At 63.0% G+C, this 23,492-nt stretch overlaps 2 protein-coding genes across 12 annotated transcripts; both read left to right on the forward strand.

Annotated features, from left to right (window-relative positions):
- Nucleotides 1-1,111: 1,111 nt before the first annotated feature.
- ALDH3B1 (aldehyde dehydrogenase 3 family member B1) lies at nt 1,112-17,986 on the forward strand. Of its 9 annotated transcripts, XM_039235440.1 has the most exons (12): nt 2,760-4,610; nt 5,027-5,580; nt 6,534-6,696; nt 9,030-9,104; nt 9,606-9,716; nt 9,838-9,958; nt 10,222-10,307; nt 10,699-10,780; nt 12,288-12,674; nt 12,957-13,123; nt 15,586-15,685; nt 17,284-17,986. In XM_039235440.1, exons 2-12 carry the CDS (start codon nt 5,513-5,515, stop codon nt 17,472-17,474), a joined length of 1,551 nt encoding a protein of 516 aa, XP_039091371.1. In that variant the 5' UTR covers nt 2,760-4,610; nt 5,027-5,512; the 3' UTR covers nt 17,475-17,986. The 9 variants fall into 9 exon arrangements, with proteins under 9 accessions (XP_039091364.1, XP_039091367.1, XP_039091363.1 ...); XM_039235436.1 differs by lacking the exons at nt 5,027-5,580; nt 9,030-9,104 and adding an exon at nt 1,172-1,298 and having other exon boundaries at nt 4,475-4,610; XM_039235437.1 differs by lacking the exons at nt 5,027-5,580; nt 9,030-9,104 and adding an exon at nt 2,304-2,346 and having other exon boundaries at nt 4,475-4,610.
- A 1,216-nt stretch (nt 17,987-19,202) lies between these two features.
- NDUFS8 (NADH:ubiquinone oxidoreductase core subunit S8) lies at nt 19,203-23,201 on the forward strand. Of its 3 annotated transcripts, none has more exons than XM_039235518.1 (7): nt 19,203-19,289; nt 20,362-20,419; nt 20,511-20,561; nt 21,388-21,477; nt 21,571-21,743; nt 22,821-22,949; nt 23,026-23,201. In XM_039235518.1, exons 2-7 carry the CDS (start codon nt 20,362-20,364, stop codon nt 23,155-23,157), a joined length of 633 nt encoding a protein of 210 aa, XP_039091449.1. In that variant the 5' UTR covers nt 19,203-19,289; the 3' UTR covers nt 23,158-23,201. The 3 variants fall into 3 exon arrangements, with proteins under 3 accessions (XP_039091449.1, XP_039091450.1, XP_039091451.1); XM_039235519.1 differs by lacking the exon at nt 19,203-19,289 and adding an exon at nt 19,646-19,714; XM_039235520.1 differs by lacking the exon at nt 19,203-19,289 and adding an exon at nt 19,749-20,007.
- Nucleotides 23,202-23,492: the final 291 nt, after the last annotated feature.

Genomic DNA, 23,492 nt, shown 5'->3' on the forward strand with positions numbered 1-23,492 from the left:
GGCTTAGCATGCTGCAGGTGCTTGCTTGGTCTAGGTTTGCAGAGTGCGTGTCGGTTCTTGGCAACAAGTTAGCACCAGTGGCTTCTAACTCCGCCCCTGGAATGGGTCCCGCTGGTCTCTGAGGGGAGGCTGGTGGGGGGCGGGGGGAGCCAGGGTGGTCTCGCCTCTAAAGCAGAGACAAGAAAGGGAGGGCAGGGCCTCAGGGACAAAAACAGGGTGGCCGCTGCCTCAGGTGAGTGAGAAAGGGGCAGAAGGGCATCTGTGCCTATTGAGCACCTACTGTATACCAGGTGTCTGAGGGAGGGAGGGAGAGAATGAACGAGTGAATTAATGAGTCTGCCTGATGCCACCACCTCCCGTGGCCAGCCCCCCCCCCCCACCTCTCTACCCTGGAGAAGGAGGCCAGAAGTGACAATGATGAAGGTCATTTCATCCGAGTCTCCAAACCAAAACCTTTGGCAGAGGAGTTGCCAAAAGGAAGGGCCGAGGTAAATGTGGGGGAGTGAGGGCCTCTGTGTCCCCTCTTCCAGCCTCTGTGCTCCCCCAACATCCACCCCACCTGACTGACCTGGGTCCTCGGCAGAGCCTGTCTGTCACCCACCGGAGCTGGCCCTAAGCGCGCCCCTCAGTGGCACCCCACGCAGACCTCTCCCCATTCATCTCGAGGTTTCCACAACAGGGACATAACCTCCAGACCCCACTGAGCCCCTGAACTTCGAGGACCAGTAGAGGCATCCAACCCAGAGAGGGGAGAGAGCTGGTACCTCCCCGGAACCTCGAGGTTCCTCCCTGAGGGGCAGTGCCAGTTCAGGCTCCCAGGCCAGGTTAGGCCCCCTGTGCCAGGAAGTCAGGCCTCTGTGGAGACGACCCAGGCTGTTCCTGAACTCATGAAAAGTTCACGGGTAGCCCCTGCAAGGCGATCCGCGGCCAGGGAGGGGGCCTTCGGGATCCTACAACACCCATCTCACCCACCAGTACCTCCCCATGTTGGTCCCTGATTTGCTGTGTAGCCTTAGGCCAGTGGCTGCCCCTCTCTGGGCCCGGTTCCTGACTCAGGGCTGTCAGGCTCAGCCCCAGCCCAGCCCCGCCTGGTGTCAGCTCTGCCTCTGCCTTTGCCTGGCTCAGCTCCAGACAGCAGGGCAGGGCTGTCACATGCTGAGCCACGTGACAGGCAGCGGCTGGGGGCTCCATCCCACGCAGAGGACGGGGGCTCTGCGGCCCCTCGCCCCCGTCCCAGCTGGCTGAAGCCTCCAGGGACCGGAGCAGGCGTGGGCCGGGAGACCTCTCCTGCCCCCCAGGTAGGCAGGGGTAGTGGGGAGGGCCGCGGCGGTGAGGAATACCTCCCAGGTGCCGGGTCGGCCCAGAGGCCCCAAGTCACCAAGGCAGAGGGGCGGCGGCAGGCACGGGGCCGTGGCACAAAAGATGCTCCTGCCCCCGCACCTGTAACCTAATCACCTGGCTGTCTGACACCAACAGCCGCTCGGGGACCATCCCCCTCCGTGCCGGCTCTGACAGGTGTGCCCGGGGCGGGAGGGCAGGCCCCCTTGGCACAGCTCGGGCACCAGGGGACCAGGGTCCCAAGAACCACCACGGCGACCCATCATGACAGCTGTCCTCGAGGGCAGAGGGGGGCGCTCTTCCCTAAGGAGGTGTTAGGGGACATCTGGGCACGACACGGCCCCTCGGCTCCAGTGTGGGTCCCAGCCCTGTGGGCAAGTCCTGTCCCCTCTCAGGGCCTCTGTTTTCTCACTGTAAGCTGTCAGGCTGCATGCTCTGTGTTGCATGGCGGTGGTGATGGACATGATGCGGGCAGAGCCAGGGAACGGACGGGTCAGCGGGCGTGGGCCCTGAGATCGCCGTTTTGGGCTCCAGCCATCTTTGGCTCTGATCTCTTCATTTTGCATGTGGAAAAGCTGAGGTTCACAGGGGTCGGGGGTGGGGGGTGTGGGGGCAGGGCTTTCCCTGCGATCCCAGACTGCCGGACCCCACCCACCTCCTCCTCCTGGGCCTGGGTCCCTGCTCGCCAGACCTTGGGCTGGACCCGTCGGCTCAGAGCTGCCTACAGCACGGCTGTGTGGCCCTGGCCTCACACTGGCCTTCCTGGGCCCGGGCTCCTTCTCTGTGGTCCAGGAGAGAATCCGGAGGCTCCTGACGGAAGAGGTGGTGAAATCTCTGGCTGCGGTTTCCAGCCGGCCCAGAGCCAAGGTCAGGCAGGAGGCCAGGGCAGCCCCGCCCCAGGGGCTGGCCCAGCCTTGGACATTTCATAACGACTCCTGACTCATAAACGACAGGGCAGCGGGAAAGAGCAGGGACGGCCAGGAGGAAGGGCAGCTTGCAGGGCCGCAGGTACGATGTCCCAGGGAGGTGGGGCCGGAGCGGTCAGCAGCCGGGGCCAGGGACCTGGCCGGGGGGCTTGCTTGGCTCCGAGTCTGGCTGCCGGGGCAGGCTGGCCACTCAGGGCCACATGACACAGGCTGGCTTTGTCTTCCTGCCTGCCTGGGGAGAAAGGGGAAGGAGGGACGAGGGGGAGAGGGAGGGACTGAAGGGAGGTGCTGGGGTTCCTGAGGCTGGTGGCCAGCAGGCAGCCTCACTCTGTGGGAGCCGGGCCACCGTCCCCCTTTCACTGGTGTTACTGCACATGTCGTAGGGGTCCAAGGGTCCAGCTCTGGAAGGAGCCCCAGGAGGAAAGGCGCTCCCATCCCGGGGGGGGGCGGTGAAGAGGGAGGGGGTGGCAGGGGCCAAGCATCCACCTGGCAACACAGCAGTGCCCGGTGTCTGCCAGAGTCCAGGAAGTGGGGACTAGGCGGACCAGACCCACCCTGTCTAGAGAAGGGACCGATCCCTGGGGGGACATGGCCAGCATCAGGGGACCGGGCGGCCCAGTCTCTGTAGGGTGGGGCTGGGGTTGACTCAGTCCACAGGCCAAGGGTTGCTCCCCAGTTCCCTCGGTCCCCACGATCAGGAGGTCCCCACGCTTTGACTCTGCCAAAGCGTCTGGACAACCCATGAAAATCCAGTTCAGGCGACTGGGGGAGATCAGATTGAAGACCCTGGAACATCAGGACCTTTGGCCAGTTCCGTATCCCTGACCGAGCCTGGCCCACGGTCTCCTCGGGCTCCTCCCCAGCGCCTCCTTCCTGAAGGGCCCTTGGAACAGGGGTCCTTCACAGTCTGAATGACGATCGGGCTCAGCCTCACAGGGCTCGGCCCTGCGCGGGACGCTGCACGCCTGATTCTCCCCACAGCACTGTCCCCATTTCACAGATGGGGAAGGTGAGCCACAGAGAAGCCGGCAACCCACCCCAGGACTCCTAGCCAACAACCAGGGCTGCCAGGATCTAGCCCCAGGGCATCGGGCCCTGAAACATTGTACCAAAAGGATGCCCTTAGAAGGCCTCTGGGGCGGCTGGGGAAACTGAGGCAGCAAGACCGACAGAGTGGGCAGAGGCTGGGGTGGGAGGAGAGTTCGGTCAGCACCGAGGCTCGCTCAGCAGCAGGACCGGCCATGATGCAGGGGGTGGGGGCAGGGCAGTAGATTCCCAAGGATGCTCGGAGGCAGCAGACCCAGGTGTGCCCCCTTATTCACCCCTCCCTGACTCCATGCGACCTCTCTGAGCCTCAGCTGGCTTCAGGGTCACCATGACAACCCCCACACCACACCACCCAGGGCACCCCGGCTGGCACACTGCCATCAGGGCCTGCTTATTACGCTGGGTAGAGGAGCCCCAGGCCCACGGCCTTGAGGAGTCGTGGCGTGTCCTCCCCTGGCCTCCAAGCCATCAACTGATTAATGTCGTCACCAACTGATTTAGCAACCCTCCCCCACCACCAGCACCCCCCCAGAAGCACCGGGTCAGGAAGAGATGCGGCCCAGTGGGCAGTTGAAAGCGGGGTCCCCTGGCCCCAAGGCCCTCAGCACTGAGCCTGAGGAGGCCAGAAGGGGAAGCAGGGTGGGGGCTGACAGGAATAGCGAGGAGGAGGGGAACAGGTGCAAACAGCCCACCTGCTCACCCTCGACGGCCCCTCCAGAGCCCAGCCACACCCCCCACCTGCCTGGCCCTGCTTCTGCAGTTCAGGCCAGCTGCTGAGGTCCCCTTTCCCCAGGAGTTGGGCTGACCTGCTCCCCACCCAGCCATGTCGGGGATGAAGGGTGGACGGTGGGCAGCCCTGCATTCCTCTGGATTCCTCTGGATCCTGGTTTCCAGTGTAAAGAAGCTGGGTGGTCTTGGGCCACCTCCTTGCTGTCTCTGGGCCCAAGTATCCCTCTCCTTGTGGGGGAGAAGATCAGTGCCCTCCGCAGCCTGTCGTGGTGGTCAGATGAGTCACACAGGCATAGGAGATGCAATTCAGCATCCTTATGAGCCGCCATGGCATCAGATGTACCCCGGGGGTGAGGGCTGGGGGGTGGAAGTGGGCTCAGAGACCCCAGTCCAGCCTGATACAAAAACTCCCTCATCTGTGTCTCCTTTGTGAGGTCACAGGCCCAGGGTCTCCCGGATCCCAGGCAGAAGGTGGTCGGGGCTTCTTTGCACACCTCCTTTGCCCAGCTTCCCATCCCCCAACGGGCACCCCTCAGTCCAGAGTGACCGACCCGCAGGGGACAATATCAGGTGAGCTGACCTCAGTGTTGCCAAGAGAGGCTGCCGGAATGTTCCATCCAGACCTGCACCGCCCAGAGCTCCCTGCCCCTCACTTGCCCAGACCTATGGCATTCTGGTTATGTGCCTTACATTTTTGTGGCTTCTTTAGACACTGTTATGAAAAGGCAAAGTGGGGGGGAGGCAGGTAGGGTGGCTGCGCTTGGCCCTCGACACCCGTCAGCAGGGGTCTGAAGGTGTGAGGGAGGCAGAGGAAGGAGTGGCGGGGGGGTGGAGAGAAAGAAATATGTGATGGGTACTTAGTAACCATAAACACTGCTGACCTTTCTCGAGCGTGCGGCCTGCGTCCGGGGGCCAGGGCCTACGTGGCATGATGCCACTTAATCATCAGGACGCTGGTAAGTGCCATTATCGTCCCTACTTTACAGACAGGGAAGCTGAGGCAGAGAGATGAGTTACCTGCCCGAGGTCACAAGGCCAGGGTGCGTCTGAGCCAGAGGACATGCCCAGATGGCAGGCAGGTCTCCCGGGTCTCGGCAGTGACCAGCGCCTCTTCCTCCAAGACGGAGGGTGGGGCCTGGGGGCCAGGTTGAGGCCGAGAGGGACTCTGAGAATGTCCCCTTTCTGCTGCACTGTCACCCTCTCTGGGGGCCATGGGGCCTGCCTTGTGCCCCGGGCAACGGCTCGGTTCATCCCAACCAGAGCTGGAGGCCTGTGGGGTCCGCCTGGCTCCCCCCACCATCATGCCTAACGCCCTAGGGGCTGGGGCAAGCTCAGTTCTCAGGACCATGGAGCATTCCAGAAAACTGAGGGCCGTGGCGTAGCCCCTTAACCAGAGCTGGCAGCCTTGGGTGCACGGATGTCCAGCCCTGGGCTCAGAACTGGACAGCACGGTCTTATCCTTGCAAAGCACCATGTCAGCTGGCGGGCGCTCTCATACCCCCGACAGACGAGGGGACTGGGGCGCCAAGACCTCTCTCAGGTGGGCAGGCAAAGAGGGGCCAGTGGGAGGAGAGAGGCTGAAACCCGCTCTTTGTGTGAAGGAGTAATCAGGGCAGGCTGCCCAGAGGAGGCATTAGCCAAGCTGAGACCTGAAGGGAAGGGAGTCAGGGCAGGAGGGAAGGGTCCCCACGGGTCCTTGGCACCAGGGCAAGAATTGAGTGCGTCACCATGTGCCTCTGATGAGCTCCAGTAAACAGGCGGGGGCCCAGGGGAATGCGGCTGTCATTCATGGAGGCGTCACTGCCCCTCAGCCCTTGCCCCCCACTGTTCCCCGCTCTTCCAGCCCTGGGGCTGGGGACAGGGCACAGAACCGGCCACTGCCCAGGGCGCTCAGCCCCCTGACCACCACCAGCCAGCCTGGCCTCCCCAGGCAGCGCCCCCAGGCTAGGGGCAGGAGGGGACCGTGTATTCTGTGTCCGGACTGGCCACAGTAGTGGTCATGGTGGCCACGGTGACCGTCCCTCTACTTATCAAACTCCTCCTGGTTACTCCATGCAGGCCTGGCGGGGATGAGGGCTGGCCGGTCTCCAGGAGGGGCGCCAGGGTGGGTGGAGGCGCGGCTCAGGGGCTAACTTCCGTGTGGCAGGAAGGAGCGAGGGCCCCTGGCTGCCTACCCCCCCTTAGGGGCTGCGGGTGGCCGTTCCCGAGCCCACGCCCTGTCCTGCACCCACTTCCAGGTCCAGGTCTCTCCTGCTCGCTGGCCAAAGGGAGGGGCTGTGAGTCTGTTGGTGTGTGTGAGTGTACGTGTGTACGTGTGAGTGTGCCCTGTGTGGTGTGTGCCCAGGGGCAGCCCTGGCGCCCTGGGGTCACACGCGAGTCCCTGCAGGAGTAGATCGTGAGCCCTGATGGGTGGCGGCCGGGGGCTGGGAGAGGAGGGGGAGAGACCGCCCGTGGGGGTGGGGAGCCCCGGCCCACGCCGCCCCCTCCCTGCAGGATGGACCCTTTCGCGGACACGCTGCAGCGGCTGCGGGAGGCCTTCAGCGCGGGGCGGACGCGGCCGGCCGAGTTCCGGGCGGCGCAGCTCCAGGGCCTGGGCCGCTTCCTGCGGGACCACAAGCAGCTTCTGCAGGAGGCGCTGGCGCAAGACCTGCACAAGGTGGGGGGCAGGGGGCAGGGTTGGGGCGGGGGGGGCAGGGCTGGGGAGGCCAGGACGAATGGGAGGGGTAGCGGCATCCTCCAGGCCCCCAGGAAGGGAAAAAGAAAGCCCATCAAACCCACCCCCTTCCCTGTGCCTCGCCGGCCTCTTCCGCAGGCATCCATTCGCTCATTTCTTCATCCACTCCACAACCATTCACTGAGGACCTACTATGTGCCAGGTGTGCTGTTCTAGGCCCTGGGGTGCAGCAGGGAGAACAACAAAGTCCCTCTGCCCCCGGAGCTGACCTTCTGGAGAAAGGCACAGAACGCCGATAAATAAATACTTCAACAGCATGTTGGATGGTTGCAAGCGCCACGGAGGAACCTTCCCCGGTGAAGGGGGCAGGGGACGACCAGGAATCAGGGTGCTGTCTTCTATGCGGGCTCGGGGACGGTTGTCCCTGAGGAGATGGCATTTGAACAGAGACATGAAGAGGAATAGTGCCTTGCGGCCTCCGGGGTCATGGATCAGGGCACCCCCGTCCTTTGGGGACAGCAAAGTGTGGCCACAAGGACCTGTGTTGAGGGTGTGGACTGGCGATGCCTGCTCCCTTTCTCAGTGTCCCCAAACCTGCCATTAACCACAACACCCTGGGACTGTAGCCAGGTGAGGCCCGGGCTTCCTTGTCGGCCATTTCTGGAATCATCTGTCTTCCAGTTTAGGAGGCCAGGCTGCCTGGCCAACTCGCCTTTGTGCTCCCTTGCCTGAGGGGCCCAGCTTGGCCTTGTGTGGGGACTGCCCCACTCACCGGGGCTGGTCCAGGACAGAGGGGCCCACATCTCCCACCCCTAAGAGCTGCCACCACTGCCCCCCACCCTGCTGGCATGGCCTGGGCGCCTCTGCGAGACCTGAGCTGTCTGTCTGGTCCCTTTTCTCCCTTGGGCTCAGATTTTACCTGCTGCCTCTCATTCCAACTCCTCAAGGCTCCAGGGGCGCAGAAAATCCAATCCTGTCCCTGACCCTTCTGGAAGGCAGCACCTGCCCTGCCTTTCCTGAACTAATTCTCTCAGTTCACCCCCAACAGCCCTTCCCGGTAGGGACAGTCAGGCACCCCCAGAGGAGGCTCAGAGAAAGCATGTTCTTGCCTATGGGCACACAGCCCTGAATCAAAACAGCCTCCTCTTCCAAGGTTCAGCTGGGCCCAGACTGTCCATAAGCTGGTCCAAACCTCACTCGGGTCAAGGGCAACCGTGCCGGGCAGGCACATGCCCTTGGTTTTTTTTGTTTTTGTTTTTTTATGTCTTTTTTATTTTATTTTTTGAGAGAGACAGAGAATGAATGGGGGAGGGGCAGAGAGAGGGAGACACAGAATCCGAAGCAGCTCCAGGCTCTAAGCTGTCAGCACAGAGCCCGACGCGGGGCTCGAACCCACAGACTGCAAGATCATGGCCTGAGCCAAAGTTGGAAGCTTAACCGATTGAGCCACCCAGGTGCCCCAGGCACGTGCACTTTGGACACAGGCTTAGCAGAAGACACACCTGACCGGGCTCGGCTCCTAGAGGTGCTGGTGCGTGTGGTTCTTTCTCCCAAAGTCCCTCCTCAAGGCTCAGCTCTGGCCCTGGCCCTGCCCCTGGACAGGCTTCAGCTCACCTTCCGGACTGTCCCGGCACACCTGAGGCCCGCTGCTCTCCGATCTGGGGGGGAGAGCGTGCACTCTAACAGCCGAGGCTCAGGTATCAGGACAGCCCGGCTCTGGTCCCCGTGGCCACGGGCCTCTGGCTCCTATAACCCTCGGCTGGGTCCCTTCTCCCCGGCGGGAGTGGAGCAGACATACCCACAGGCAGAAATCAGGATGATTTCCCTATTGATATTTGCCTCTTTCTCACTCCTGCCCTGTCCCTTGGGCCGTAGGAACTGCCCACAATTACCCAGAGACATCTGTCCCCAGTGTCCCAGGGTAAACTGATATCCACACAGCAGGCCACAGCAGGGCCACACCGACAGTATGTTTACAAGTTAAGTTAGAGTGGGGCGCCTGGGTCGCTCAGTCAGTTAAGCATTAGACTTCAGCTCAGGTCATGGTCTCATGGTTGGTGGGTTCGAGCCCCGTGTCGGGCTCTGTGCTGACAGCTTGGAGCCTGGAGCCTGCTTTGGATTCTGAGTTTCCTCTCTCTGCCCATCCACCCCCCAAACACTCATGCTCTGTCTCTGTATCTCTCACTCTCTCTCTCAAAAATAAAATAAACAGGAACAACAAAAGTTAAGTTAGATCTTGTCCCTGCTCTGCTCGACAGTCCTCACCCCTGTTGCCTGGCCCCACCACCTCACCCACTCTGTTCCCTGTTTATCAGGAACATAGTAAGCCTGCACCCGCCTCAGGGACTTTGCACAAGCTGTGCCCTTTGCCTGGAAGATCCTGCCTCCAGGTATCTACGGGCTCCCTTCCTCCCTATCTTTGCCATTCAAATGTCACCTCATCCCAGAGGCCAGCACTGATTATCTGGTATAAACCAAAGCAAACACACATACTTGCACACACAGGCACACACACGTGCACTTGCACATGCACGCTCGTGCACAGTGCCCCCCATAACCACCCACACACATATGCTCCAGGTCTCTCTCCCTCTTACCGTGTTTCACCTTCCATTGCTCGTCATGTCACTGTCCTCATTAGCATGTCGGCTGTCCCCTGCAACATCGGCTCTGTCTGTGTCATCAGGCCGTGTGTGCATTCAGTCCCAGCTCTGTTCCTGGCACAGGAGGGCCACCTCAGCACTGTACGCGTCCACTGCACGTGGAGTGAATGAATGAATGAGCAACTAAGAGGAGGGCTTGCCTGGAGGAGGCTGCACCCTCCACAGGGCTCTGGTCACCTGCTGGCACTGGTCCCCCGGCCCGAGCCCCGCCCCTGCCTCTCCCTGCAGTCAGCTTTCGAGTCAGAGGTGTCTGAGATCAGCATCAGCCAGAGCGAGATCAACTTGGCCCTCAGGAATCTGAGGTCATGGATGAAGGATGAGAAAGTGCCCAAGAACCTGGTGAGCCGGCCTGGGGGTCAGGGCGGGCGGGCTGCCTCTCCACGTGGAGGGTGGCGCTGAGCGGCTGGGGGGCTCCACGCCTCACCACTCACCCCCCTGCCCCCCCTCCCCCGGGGCCCAGGCCACGCAGCTGGACTCGGCGTTCATCAGGAAGGAGCCCTTCGGCCTGGTGCTCATCATCGCCCCCTGGAACTACCCCGTGAACCTGATCCTGGTGCCGCTGGTGGGCGCCCTCGCAGCAGGTGAGAGTGGCTTCCACCTTCCTGCTTTCCACGGTCCCCGCCCTCGGGCCTCACGGTGCCCACAGAGCCAGTGAGCAGGGAGCTGGCAGTAAGTGGCCAAGAAAACCTGCTTCCCACCTGCCCCCCTCCCCCGCCGTGGGCTGTAGGGCCTTGGGCCTGTCAGTCACCTCTCTGAGCCAGATTCCTCACCTGAAAGGAGAGTGAGACGAGGCGGGAGGGGATGCCCCCTCCCAGCGCTCCCCCTGCCCTGCCCTGGCCTGCAGGGAACTGCGTGGTGTTGAAGCCATCGGAGTTCAGCAGAAGCACCGAGAAGGTCCTGGCCGACGTGCTGCCCCGATACCTAGACCAGGTGAGCAGGGCCGGGCAGGCCCCCGCGGTGTGTGGTCAGACTGGGTCCCCGCCCCCGCAGCCTCTTTCCCTCTGGGTGAAACAGGGGTGGGGATCACAGAGTCCCCTGTCCCCTGGGGAGCCCCGCCTGTCATCGGGTCAGCCCTGCGTGCCCCGCCCAGGCGTCCCTCCCCCAGACCCCAGCGGGGCTCTCACCGCACACCTGCGGGGCCGGGGCTGGCAGGTGCCCCGCGCCCCCCCGGGCGGCTCCCCGCCCCCACCTCACTCCAGTCTGGAGCCCCAGCAGCTGAGAATGAGGCCAGGCAGGGGGGGCAGCCCCACACAGGCGGGTCCCCCTCGGGGTTCCCCAGGCCGGGGTCCCAGGGGGCTCCCTCTGCCATCCCGCCCCACAGAGCTGCTTTGCCGTGGTGCTGGGCGGGCCTCAGGAGACGGGGCAGCTGCTGCAGCACAAGTTCGACTACATCTTCTTCACGGGTGAGGCTGACCCCTCAGGCCCCTCGGGAGGGCTGGGTCCCACCCCCTGGCATGGGCCCCTTGACCGGTCACAATCCCACGGATGACGGCGTCTGGCCCTGCTGAGCTCCCACGGTGCCAGGGGCCCCAGGACCGTCTGTACCACCCACTGGCTCCAGGACCCTGTGTGTGACCCCACAGGCCCAGGGTGCTTGTGGAGGGTTGGGCAGATGAGGGATTGGAGGCCGGGTGACAAAGAGAGGAGGCACCCGGGCTGGGTCACCACCCCCCTCCCCCGGGGCCAGGACGGGGGAGGCCGGGTTTTCCCTCCAGGCCCACAGGTTGTTCTCAGAGGCCACCTGCTGTCCCCCTGTCGTGTGCCACGAGGCCCAGATGCCACCGGGCTTCGAGAGGCCAGGAAGGAGTCTCTATCAGGGTGATAGAGCCCAGGAGGCCAGTGGCCATCTTACCCGGCCAAGGTTCTGGAAGCGAGAGAGTCCTGCTCACTGGCCTCCTGCCTTGCACACTGTGTCCACCCCAGAGCAGGGAGAGCGTGGTCTCTGCTTCACTGCCCCCCAGACCCGCCGCAAGCCCGGGACCACCTTGCCTATCAGGGGGCGTGACCACAGAAGCAGGGGGCGGGGTCCTCAGCTGGTCCCCGAAGGTTCCCAGTGGGCGGAGGAGCAGCAGGCAGCTGGGAGGAGGCAGTCACCTTCTAGAATCCCGGCCGGCGGCTCGGTGGGCTCGGGGCCTCGGGCCCCCGTGACTGTGGCCAGGAACCCGGACAGCGTGCACAGGGGCCTGGCACACTGACCCGAACAGACTCTGCCACAGCCTCGTGGCCTTTCGTATCTGACGGCGGTCACAGGTCTGTGTCCAGGACATGCGAACTCATGGGAGCCTTTGTCCCAGCACGTGGCCTGGGGACGTGTTCACTCACTTGCTCACTGCATTCTGAGAGCGCGCGCAGTGTCCAGACTCTGTGGTGTCATAACGAGGGGACAGGGGACAGAGGGAGGGCCTCACAGACAAGAGACGGTTTTGAAAGACAGGAGGACCTGAGGGAGGAATGGATGGGCCTGGAGGGGGGAGGGGAGGTAGGTGGGCCTGGAGGGGTAGGGGTGGGGGCAGGGACACCTTGAGGACCAGGGGACTTAAGGTCGGCGGGAGGGGGGGAGGGGTCTGTGAGCCCCTGGAGATCAAGCACGTGGCCACTTCAGCCGGGTCAGGAGCGGAGGGAAGGGTGGGTGGTGAGGGGGGCAAGACAGGCTGGTCAGAGAGAGGCTCAGATGGCGGCCCCTGGAGCTGGACTCTGGTGTCGGGCCAGAGCGGTCACTGTCAGTGCTCGAGGGGCCTGGGGACGGGGGGAGGGGTGCAGGGTCCGGCTGGTCCGGTGGAGGACGCGATCGGGGCCCTGGTGCATTTCCCCAGGGAGCGGACCCCCCTCGAGGGCTCCCGATTCCCAGGCTGAGGCCATCCCGTCTGGCCGAGGTGACCGAGGGCCACTCTGGTTTCTTTCCGCGACCAGGGAGCCCTCGAGTGGGCAGGATCGTCATGTCCGCCGCCGCCAAGCACCTGACGCCCGTCACGCTGGAGCTGGGGGGCAAGAACCCCTGCTACGTGGACGACGACTGTGATGCCCAGACCGTGGCCAACCGCGTGGCCTGGTTCCGCTACTTCAACACCGGCCAGACCTGCGTGGCCCCCGACTACGTGCTGTGCAGCCCTGACACGCAGGCGCGGCTGCTGCCCGCCCTGCAGAGCGCCATCACCCGCTTCTACGGCGACGACCCGCGGGGCTCCCCGAACCTGGGCCGCATCATCAGCCAGAAGCACTTCCGGCGGCTCCAAGGCCTGCTGGGCTGCGGCCGCGTGGCCATTGGCGGCCAGAGCGATGAGGGCGAGCGCTACATCGGTGAGCCGCCCTCCCGCCACGACCCCCGGGGAAGGCCTGTCCATGATGCGGTCCCGCCTGGGCCGCGAGTCTGGGCCGCGAGGCTCCCACGGCTGCACCGGCCGAGCCCAGCCTGGGCCCCGGCTCCGGGAAGACCGTTCGGAGATGCTGGCGCTCCACCTCGGCCCCGGCCGGCCTCCCGGTCCTTCCCGGGGGCTGTGGGGACACCGTCTTCCCCAGAAGGTCCCTGAGCCCTGCCCGAGGGCCCCCTCCCCAGGGCTGAGCCGCCCCCTGCGCCCGCAGCCCCCACGGTGCTGGTGGACGTGGCGGAGACGGAGCCGGTGATGCAGGAGGAGATCTTCGGACCCATCCTGCCCATCGTGAACGTGAGGAGCCTGGACGAGGCCATCGACTTCATCAACCGTCGGGAGAAGCCCCTGGCCCTGTACGCCTTCTCCAACAGCAAACAGGTGGGGGCTCGGGCGGCGCTGGACAGAGGTAGGGGCAGAGGCCAGCGGTGGATGGTGGGGTGGTGACCACAGAGCGGAGGTGGCTCCAGGTCTGGAGTGGACCAAGGGGCCTGGAGGGAGGGCGAGAGGTCTTGTTTCTCCAGGACAGTCACGGGAGTTCTGAGATGGTGGCCCTCTTGGTGGTCACTGTCCTTTCTCCCTGGGGCAGCCGCGCCTCCTCTCCTCCCATGTAAGCCACCGTCTCCTGGCCCTCAGTGGGCAGCCCCCAGGGTCTCCCCCTGGTTCAGTGTCTCTCTGCTCCGTCAGTCCCCACCTCCGTCTTCCTCATCATCTGGGCTGGTGGACAAGGGTCCCCTTGCAGTGCATGGCTCTTTGAAGGCACACATGGCATGGGGTGGGATGACCAGGAGAGGGTGAAGGACCAGAACATGCAGGCAGGACAACAAGCCCCTGCCCCCGCCCTGCCCACCCCCTGCGGGCAGCCTGAGAACCTCCGGGGCACAGGGCGGGTGTCCTCAGCTCAGGGCACACCTTCCCCCTCACCCAGCCCCCACCAGATCCCTTGTAGGTTGGACAGTGCTTTTTTTCAACAAACTTATTTTGAAATAATTTCAGATTTACAGAAGATAAAAGCCGGTCCAGGGAGCCCCTACCCTACTCTACCCCACAAACTGTTGCCCTTATTTAAGGGTGCCTATGTTGGTCCAAACTAAGAAACTGAGGCTGGTGCATTACCGTTAACTATACTTCGTATTTGATACGGGTTTTACCAGTTTTCCTTCCAGCCCCAAGATCCACGCTAGGGTCCCACGTTGCGTTTAATTGTCATGGCTCCTCTGGCCTGTGGGGAGGTGCAGACAAGCCTCCGGAACAATGTCCCCACTTTCTGGGGTCTATGGTGTTGATCACGAAACAATCGCCACGGAGGCAAGGGCTGGCCTCTGACACCCTATCAGGGAGCCACACATCACTGGTGAGGTTGACCTTCACCGCTTGGCCAAGGTCCTGTCCGCCCAGGGTCTCCACCTAGAGAAAAGTCCAGCCCACCTTCCATGGGAGGGGTGTGATTAAGCTCCACTTGATGGAAGCGAAACTGTACACAGATCACCCGGAATATGTAAGAAAGCTCTGGCTCTGGAATCACTTTGTACCAGCACGAACTCGCGGGCCTCTGCTCTATCCTCTGCGTTACAGGTGACACCTGATTTGTTTCCTTGCTCACGTCGTCCTGCTTCGGGCAGTGGGAGCTGCTCTGTCCCTCAGATCTTCCCACACTCTGTCTTCGGACCATTTCCTTCCTCTCAGGGTCTATAAGATGCTTTGGCTCACCTGTACTCCCCCTGCCCAGCCCTAGAATCAGCCATTCCTTGAAGGAGCTTTACTTTATCTGGATAGGATTAACTTTAGGGGGGGGTACCTGGGTGGCTCAGTCGCTTAAGCATCCAACTTCAGCTCAGGTCATGATCTCATGGGTTCATGAGTTCGAGCCCCGCTGTCGGGTAAGCTCAAGCCCTGCTCTGGGCTCCAAACTCTCTCCCTCTCTGCACCTCGTGGGATTCTCTCTCTGCCCCTGGTTCGCTCATGTGTGCTCTCTCAATAAATAAGATAAAAACTAAAATAAAGTAAAAAGATTCACTTGAGAAAATGCAACCCGGGTTTTCCGGAGAGGGGCCATCTGGCATAGTGACTTTCAAGCTTTTCTGGATGACCCACACTGCCAGGGAGAGAGTCACACCCGTGAGGCTCGGCCGCCCCCGTGACTTGCCCTTATTCCCCGAGAAGCACCATGACACTTCTGCCCCATCTTGTCGTGGTCGGTGCTGGCCTCCGGGTGATTTCTGAGCCCCTGATGGGGTGGGGGTGGGGGGTTGCTCTACCCACCATCTAGAGGATCCGCTAGCTGAGGATCATGTGTTGTAACCAAATATGGCCAAGTTTTCGGCACCGACTATGTAGCGTTCACTAATCTTCTTTCCCTCCCGTCCTTCAAATATACCTATAGGTTAAAGAAAGTCTTCCTTTTAGTCACGCAAGGGCCAAGTTAATGTTTTTAAAATACCAGTCTGGCTGCGTCGCCCCACGTCAATGTCCTCCCTGTGCTGCACAGCATGGGCCGGTCCCTGGGTCTCTGCACCTGCCCCTCACTCTGCCTGGGGGGGGCCCTTTCCCCCTGAGATGCCGCAGGTGCATCTCATCCCTCCTCTGGGACGCCTCCCTGACTACCTGGCGTTTCACCTTGAACTCTCTGCGTCCCCAGACGATGGCTGCCTCCCTCTCGGCTCTAAGTCTGGGTCCCCAGCAGGGGCGGCGCTTGAGCTGGCACTCAGGAGACATGTCCCGAGTTGGGGGCTCGGTGTCGGCTGCCACGCGACCACACCCCCTGCGACTCACGCGGTGGCCTGACTCTTCCTGGTAGCCTGCTACTGCCCGGCCACGGGGCCTCACTGCTGCCTCCCTTGCAGGTGGTCAAGCGAGTGCTGGCCGAGACCAGCAGCGGGAGCTTCTGCGGGAACGACGGCTTCATGCACTTGACCCTCTCCAGTCTGCCTTTTGGAGGAGTGGGTAGGTGCCGCCAGAGCCCCGCCTTCCCTCGCTGTTACTGGACTGGATGGCACCCCCACATCGCCATCCTGAAGGAACCTTCCAGACCCGTCCCTGCATGTACACGTGTGGGTGGGCCACTGAGACACCATTCAGGGTTTGAGCACCACTGTGGTCGCTGTCCCTGCGCTTCTCACCAACAGCGCGGCTCTGAGTCTGCCCACCAGCTCCCATGGGTGGCCTCCTGTGTCCCCTCCATCCCATGGTGAGGCTACCACATGCCCCTTTAGCCTGTCCTGTGTCCCCTCAGTCCAGCACCCGGTGTGTCACCCCCACGTCCCACCCCAGGAGACAGGGGCTGTTCCCTGTCCGAGGGAAGCCGGGTGAGTGGGGGTCCCCGGCCCCAGAAGCCCTGTAACCACTGCAAAGTCCTGGCCTCTGAGGCAGGAAACCTTCGGGCTGGTCCCCGCAAGCCCACTGTGCTGTGTGACCTGGGGCAACCACATCCCCTCTCTGAGCCCACCTCCTCCTCAGGGAAATAAATGGGAGGGCTAGACACTGGCACTGACATCTGTCTACACTAGGCACCTGGGCAAATGACTGGCAGGGCCTGGCAAGCTGTCCGGGCGGGTGGGGACACTCCCTGGGAGCGGCTGGTGCCACGGAAGCACACGGCGGGCTGAGGGCCGACACCGTGGCTTCCCCCCGCCCCCCCCCCCATCCTGGAGTCCCCACCTGGCCCGCCTGTCTCCAGTCCCAGCCCCTCAGCCCCTCCTCCCCAGGGAAGAGTGGCAGCCTGTCTGGGGGCCAATCTGATCCTACACCTCCCCCCAGGATTGAGCAAGGCCCTGACTCACAGCTTCCTGAGGCCCAGCTCTTCCTGGCCTGGTGGCGGGTTGTGCTCCGACCTCCTCTCCCCACTCCCCTGCCTGCTGCCCCAGCCACTCGGAGCCCTGCCCCGGTCCCTGCGTGCCGCGGGCCACCCACCTCCAAGGCTCTCTGAGTTGTCCCCGAGCCTGGGCCCCTCTTGCCCACACTGAGGCCTGCCTTTTCATCTGGTCAACTGTACGTCCCTCAGATCACACTCCCGCCAGGAAGCCCTCCGTCACTGCCACCACTCCACCCATCCTGGGTCTCCTGGACTTGCAGTGCGGAAGCCCGGGCCTCGATGGCCTACCTAGCTAGCTACGTCAGACTCCCAACACACTGCAGGCCTCACTTCGTCCGTGGGTCTGGACACCCTCCTGACCCCCACAGCTCTAGGAAGTGGGTGCCACGGTCATCCGATGTCACAGACAAGGAGACTGAGGCCAAGTCAACTGCCCAAAGTGACAGAAGGAATTTTGAGCTGGGATTCGACTCTGGGCAGTCATTCCAGAATCCACACCCTTGACCACTGTCCACCCATCTTGCCCCAGCACCTGGTGTCTCCGACATTTACTGAGCTGTTGCTGGTGCAGGCTCGGGGCTGAGCCCATTTCACAGAGGGGGAAACTGAGGCTTGGAGGTGCGGTAACCTTCCCAGGTCATACTGTGTGTGACCAGCAGGGCCCACGTCCGTCTGGCACGCATCGGCTGGCCAGGGAGGGGCTGACTGCTGTCTCCCCTCCACTGTACAGGTGCCAGTGGGATGGGCAACTACCACGGCAAGTTCTCCTTTGACACCTTCTCCCACCACCGCGCCTGCCTGCTGCGCCGCCCTGGGATGGAGAAGATCTACTCCATCCGCTACCCCCCCTACTCACCTCGCAAGCTGAGGATGCTGCTGGTGGCCATGGAGGCCCGTGGCTGCAGCTGCACCCTGCTCTGAGCCCGCCTCGGGCACCCGGGCACCGGGCGCTGCTCCGGCCTTCATCTGTGAGTGCGCTGCCCCTGCCACCTGGGGCTCGTGGAGACGTGGCCTGGGCTCCACACGCAAGGAGGAAAAGACCTCGGCCCGGACCGGTCTTGCCCTCCTCGCTCCCAGGGCTTTTCTTTTCCAGCCCTCAGCCTCTTCCCTCGGCCGCCTCCCAGCTAGGACGGGGCCAAGGTGAGGGAGCCTGGGAAACAAGGCAGTGACCCGCCCTCTCCCGCCTCCCATCTAGCCACCCGTGTCCTGGGAGAGGCTGGCAGGCAGGGATACCTCTGAGCCACCCCCCTTCCTGTGGAGGGCCCAGAAGGGGCCACACTGCAGACCTGCAGCGGCCCAGGCCCCGGGAAGAAATCCCTGCGCTCCCTGAGGTTTTTTTTCTATCTGCACAGCAGAGGTGATGTCTTGGCACCTCTGGAGATGGTCACGAGGATTAGATTTTTGCAGTTTAATAAATTAATTGTTGACCCCAAGTTCCAGGCATCTGGTCTCCTCCTTTGCGTGGAGTCAGTCTGTCTCCCCTCAGCCTCTTGGGAGATCTGAGCACAGTCCCGTCCCGTCCCGTCCCCGGAATGGCTGGCCCTGGGTGTCTTCCCCTCCGATTGCACATCAGACTCACCCTCTTCCCTGTCCTGCTCACCCTCCTGGGCCCTGATGCCATGGAACAGGTTGCTCATTTGTTCACCCGCCAAACTAAACCCTGGGGACCCCCCGATCAACTCCCAAGTCCCATCTTTGAGGAAGTCCTGGTGGTTGTACGATGCTATAGAACCTGCCAATCCACACTGATCACCAGGCCCGGGGCCATCTAACAGCTCCCCTTTCCCCATGCACCTGACCTCAGGGCACCCGAGGATCTTCCCAAGGCTCACTGGCCCATGCCACCCCTCCCTCAGCCTGAGCCCCTTCAGTGGCTCCCTGTGGCCTGAGTCAGGACCCACAGGGGTCCTTGGGGGGCTCCGCCATGGCCCTGTGCCCCCACACTTGGCCTGTGCTCCTTTTCAAGGGGGCCTCCGCACACGCGCCGGCCCGCGCGCTCTGTCCTTGGCCTGTCCTACTCCTCCTCGTAGTCAGCCTGGACATCACATCATTCAAGCAGCCTTCCATGACCTCCTCCCATTCCCCCCATAACACACAGGGCCTTCTCGGTGCCCGAAACCTCCGGGGGCCTCTGGCACACAATCAATCCACTGGGAGGAAACAGGTTTGGTGGCTGCTGCGGGACAAGGATCCCGAGTCACACAGATCCAGGTGGGATTCAGGCGGCTGCACTTTGCAGCCCGTGCCTCATCCCCCATCTGTAAAGCGAGAATAATCCTCCACACAGGGCTCCTGGGTAAAGGTTTAGCGCCGAGCAGGCACGGCTCCTGCGGAATCACTGCCGGCCACAAGTCAGCACCGTTATCACAGTCAACGAGCTGCGGCGGTGAGCCAGCCTCCAGCACAGGGCGCCAGGTCAGACCCGGAGCCACTTCCTAAGCCACGCCCCGGATGTCCCGCCTACGGCGGTCGGGAGTCCTCGCTTATTGGCTTCTCCAACCCAACATGGCGGCGCCCTATGGAACTTCAAGTGCCTGCTCCCCCCTTGCCAATCAAAGGAAAGCTACTTCTGGATCCCGCCTCTTTCGGCTGCACCATTAGCCAATCAGACTACACCGTACAAGATGAGCGCGGAAAAGGTGAAAGCAGCCGGCCCAATGGCAGCGTCTCAGAGTGTAGGCTCCGCCTCTCGGCGGATAGGCCGCTCAGCGAGGGAAGGAGAGGCAGCGCTTCAAGGTGGGTGTTCAGGGGTCAGCTTTAGAAGCCGGGTCTCGGCGGCGCGGCGGCGGGGGGAGTGCGGTGCCCTCGTCGGCCTCGCGGGCTCTGTGCCCGGCTTCATCTCGGCCTGCTCAGGACCCGCGGCCCTGGTGCCCTTCAGCGCGCCGCGAGCCGACCCGTGACCCGGCACCGTCGAGGCGCATGCCCCGCCCGCGCCTGTGGGGTCAGAGGTCACGGCGAAGGTCGGGGCAGATGTCGGGCTGGGCGCCTGGCACTGGAGTCAGCGGTCCTGAGAGATGGGCCCGTGAGAAGCCACCGGGCACGAGAGGGGCACTTTCGAGCTTCGGCTAAATGTCAGGCTCTGGGCATGTAGCCCTCTCTTCGTTCTCGTGACCCCCATTTCACAGATGAGAAAACACGCCAAATGACCTCCCCCGGCCAAGGTCACCCGGCAGGCTGGGAGACCGGTCCAGAAGGAAACCTTGATGTTGGGGAAAGGAATTTGATCCCTTAAAAGGGTTTCCAGCGGGCGTGGGCTGGGGGTGTACAGGGGTTCCATACAGGTTCCCTCCATCCCCTAACCCCCCCGACTGTGACTTTGGACAAGCTGAGCCTCAGCTTCTGTGTGCCTTTCATGAGGGGTCCTTGTAAGGACCACATGACAGTGTGTGACCCCTAGCACAGTGCCTGACACAGTGAGCTGTCAGTGCTGGTGACTGCTGACACTGTGACTTAGGTCAGCACTGGGGGGGGGGGGGGACGCACAGGGCGGGGGAGAGATGGGAGGCAGGAGCACCGGCCGCGGAAGAGAGGTGGGATGGATTTGAAAAATTTCTTAGAAGAGGAGATAGGTAGAACTTGGGTCCACAGATACTCCCTGAGTCTTAGCGGAGCTGGGGCAGGTTTGAAGGGCTCGGAGGGGCCACTCCTGGGGACAGGGAGGCCTTGTGTGCCTCTGACTGGAACCGGGGGAATAGGAGACCAGGCGACACCGTGGCACTGGGGTCAGGGCTCCTGCAGAGCCAGACTTCCCGCGGGGACAGGGCCGGGACCCACCTGCGCCTCCCTCCCTCCGTTTTCACGCCTGCAGATGCACTGCCTGACGACAGCGAGGCTGCTTCGGGCCCTGGCCCAGGCCACACGTGCAGGTAGGACCAGGGGAGCCTTTCCTGGGGCGTGGGGGGGCCCAGCCCCCCGGTGTGAGGCTGCCGCCGCACAGCGTCATCCCTATCCTTCCAGGGCACCCCGGTGGCCGGAGCCTCCACAGCAGCACAGTGGCAGCGACCTACAGTGAGTCTGGGGGCACCTTGAGCCTCATTTCTGATCAAGAACTTGCCAGAGGCAGGGGAGGAAGTCTGGGATCTAGTCCTGGCTTTGCCGGCCCCTCCCCTCCCCCTCTCTGAGCCTCCGATTCTACTCTGTAATGATGATCAAGACTGACTGGTTCACTGAATGGTTCACGGGGACAGGGTCTGGGAGTCAGGGGGTGGGGAGCTCTCCCTGTGGCCGCACTGGGGGATCTCAGAGCTACCCTGCGTGGGACTGGGGGAGCAGCTGCCAGCTGTGAGCCTTGGGTGGCCATCCTCTTCACCGGGACCCCACCACCCAAGCCCCTTCAGTCCCCTTCAACTCCCTGGCTCAGATGGCTGCCCAGACACCGCGAGAGGTGGGCAAGGATTGCCCAGAGCCAGGCCTCTGGGCGCTCGCTGAGGTGGGAAGTTTTGGTGAGCGAACAAGCCCTTGGGGGTGGTCCAGCTGGAAGGAAGACCAGGCCTTTACTTTATTTTTTTAAATTTTTTTAACGTTTATTTATTTTTGAGAGAGAGAGAGAGAGAGAGAGAGAGAGCTGGAGTGGGGGAGGGGCAAAGAGAGAGGGAGACACAGAATTCAAGACAGGTTCCAGGCTCCTAGCTGTCCTCACAGAGCCCGATACGGGGCTTGAACTCCCGAACTGCGAGACTGTGACCTGAGCCAGAGTCAGATGCCTAACTGACTGAGCCACCCAGGCGCCCCCTGACCAGGACTCTTCTCCTTGAGTTGGCTTCCTAGGGGACTTGGGCATGTGGGGCTGTGAGAAGCCCCATCATGACAGCCCCTCTGCCCACCTCCCCTGCAGAGTTCGTGAACATGCGGGAGCCCTCGATGGACATGAAGTCGGTGACCGACCGGGCGGCTCAGACCCTGCTGTGGACTGAGCTCATCCGAGGTGGGCCCCAGGGAGAGGGGCCGCACAGGTGGGGCAGGGGCACAGATTGTTAGGGAGGAGGGGCCCCCCACCCACCCACCATGCCGCCCATAGGCCTGGGCATGACCCTGAGCTACCTGTTCCGGGAGCCGGCCACCATCAACTACCCATTCGAGAAGGGCCCGCTGAGCCCGCGCTTTCGGGGGGAGCATGCGCTGCGCCGCTACCCATCGGGAGAGGAGCGCTGTATCGCCTGCAAGCTGTGTGAGGCCGTCTGCCCTGCCCAGGTGAGCCCCGGGCCGAACTCTGGTCCCCCTGCTGGGTGTGTCCCCAGGAACCCCCCTCTCCCTCTCTGAGCCGTGTCGCCAGGCCAGCTTAGCGTCAGTGGGTCATCAGAGGCAGGCTCGCAGCCCTGAGCAGGCCACGTGGCACACGTGGGTCCTGTACTTGGGGGTCTGGTCAGGGGCGTGCAGACCTTCAGAAGCCCCCGAAGGTCTCCGCTTATGCCCTGAACGCAGCAGCGGTTTTAGGGGCTCAGCCCCGAGGACACACGTGCCACGGCTGAAGCCCTCCCTGCCCTCGGCTCCAGGTTCTGTTGGAGGGTCTCACGTGGACCACCCGGGGTCAGGGCTGTTCGTGTAGAAACAGATGCAGCCAAGGCTGTTGGGCGGACCTGTGGGCGTGCCCAGCAGGGGTCCCGACGGGCACCGTGGGTACGTCAACTGTGGGATGCAAAGGTGATCCTCCCCGTTTTTAGAGATGAGGAAACTGAGGCACAAAGAAACAAGGCTACCAGGCTAGGGTCCCACCGAATGGGGGGCATTACACTCCTGGGGACCCGTGAGGGCCTTTGAAGGTCCTTCCCAGCTGTGAGAGGTCCCAGGCCTTTTCCCTGCTGGCACAAAGCACAGGAGCTGAGGGTTAAGGACCTACCTTCGGGTCTGGGCTTTCACCTTCACTTGCTGTGTGGCTTTGGGAAGCTCCTCGACTTCTCTGAGCTTCAATTTTCTCATCCCTTAAAGGGGGATAAGTCGACATAAATGGGAGAGTTTGATTTACAGCCAGCAGCAATCGGGCTGTTCCTGGGACCCCCTCGGGGCTAAGGTGCTTCAGTGAACGGAGCAGGCAACCGCCCTCCCCTCCTCGGACTTAGGAGATAGCGGCAGTTAACAAACAAGAAAAATGTCAGTCAGGACACGTGCTGGGGTGGTGTGACCTGGGCCTGTGGGAGAGGCGGCAGGGAGGGCACATCGGGCTGAGAGGGGGTGGCAGGGCTCGTCCCGTGGCCCCGGGTGGCCCCTCCGGGACAGGACAGACATGGGGCGGGAATGAACGGTAAGGGGTGCGCCGTGCCCCTCCCCCAGGCCATCACCATCGAGGCCGAGCCGCGGGCCGACGGCAGCCGCCGCACCACGCGCTATGACATCGACATGACCAAGTGCATCTACTGCGGCTTCTGCCAGGAGGCTTGCCCTGTGGACGCCATCGTCGAGGTGAGTGGCCCGGGGTTGGGTGAGGCCGGGGCAGAGGCGCCTGGGGGAGACCTAACACGGCGGCCCCCGCCTGCAGGGCCCCAACTTCGAGTTCTCCACGGAGACGCACGAGGAGCTGCTGTATAACAAGGAGAAACTGCTCAACAACGGCGACAAGTGGGAGGCCGAGATCGCCGCCAACATCCAGGCGGACTACCTGTACCGCTGACCCCCGGCCACCCTGCGGCCCAATAAAGCAGCTCTGCCCTCCCACACCGCCTCTGTCCTGAGTTCAGCCATCGGGGCCGGGCCACGCGGCCTGTGGGCTCCTCCCCGGGACAGGCCCTTCAGTGGGGCCACCAGAGGTAGCCTGGCCTCCCCGTGGGAGTCTAGGGCCCGTTGGGGCCTCCCTGCCGCGCACACATCTTCCGAGGTGATGCCTCTAGGCTTGGCCTGGGTCCCCCGTTCCCATAATCCTGGATGCCCAAAGGGTGGGGGCTGGGCCTGCCCTCACCCGAGGGCCACCCACGCCTCCAACCCTGCGGAGCAGAAGTTCATCGAGGG

This window comes from Hyaena hyaena, unplaced genomic scaffold (assembly GCF_003009895.1).
Source record: "Hyaena hyaena isolate Hyena2069 unplaced genomic scaffold, ASM300989v1 scaffold_98, whole genome shotgun sequence".
NCBI lineage: Eukaryota > Metazoa > Chordata > Mammalia > Carnivora > Hyaenidae > Hyaena > Hyaena hyaena.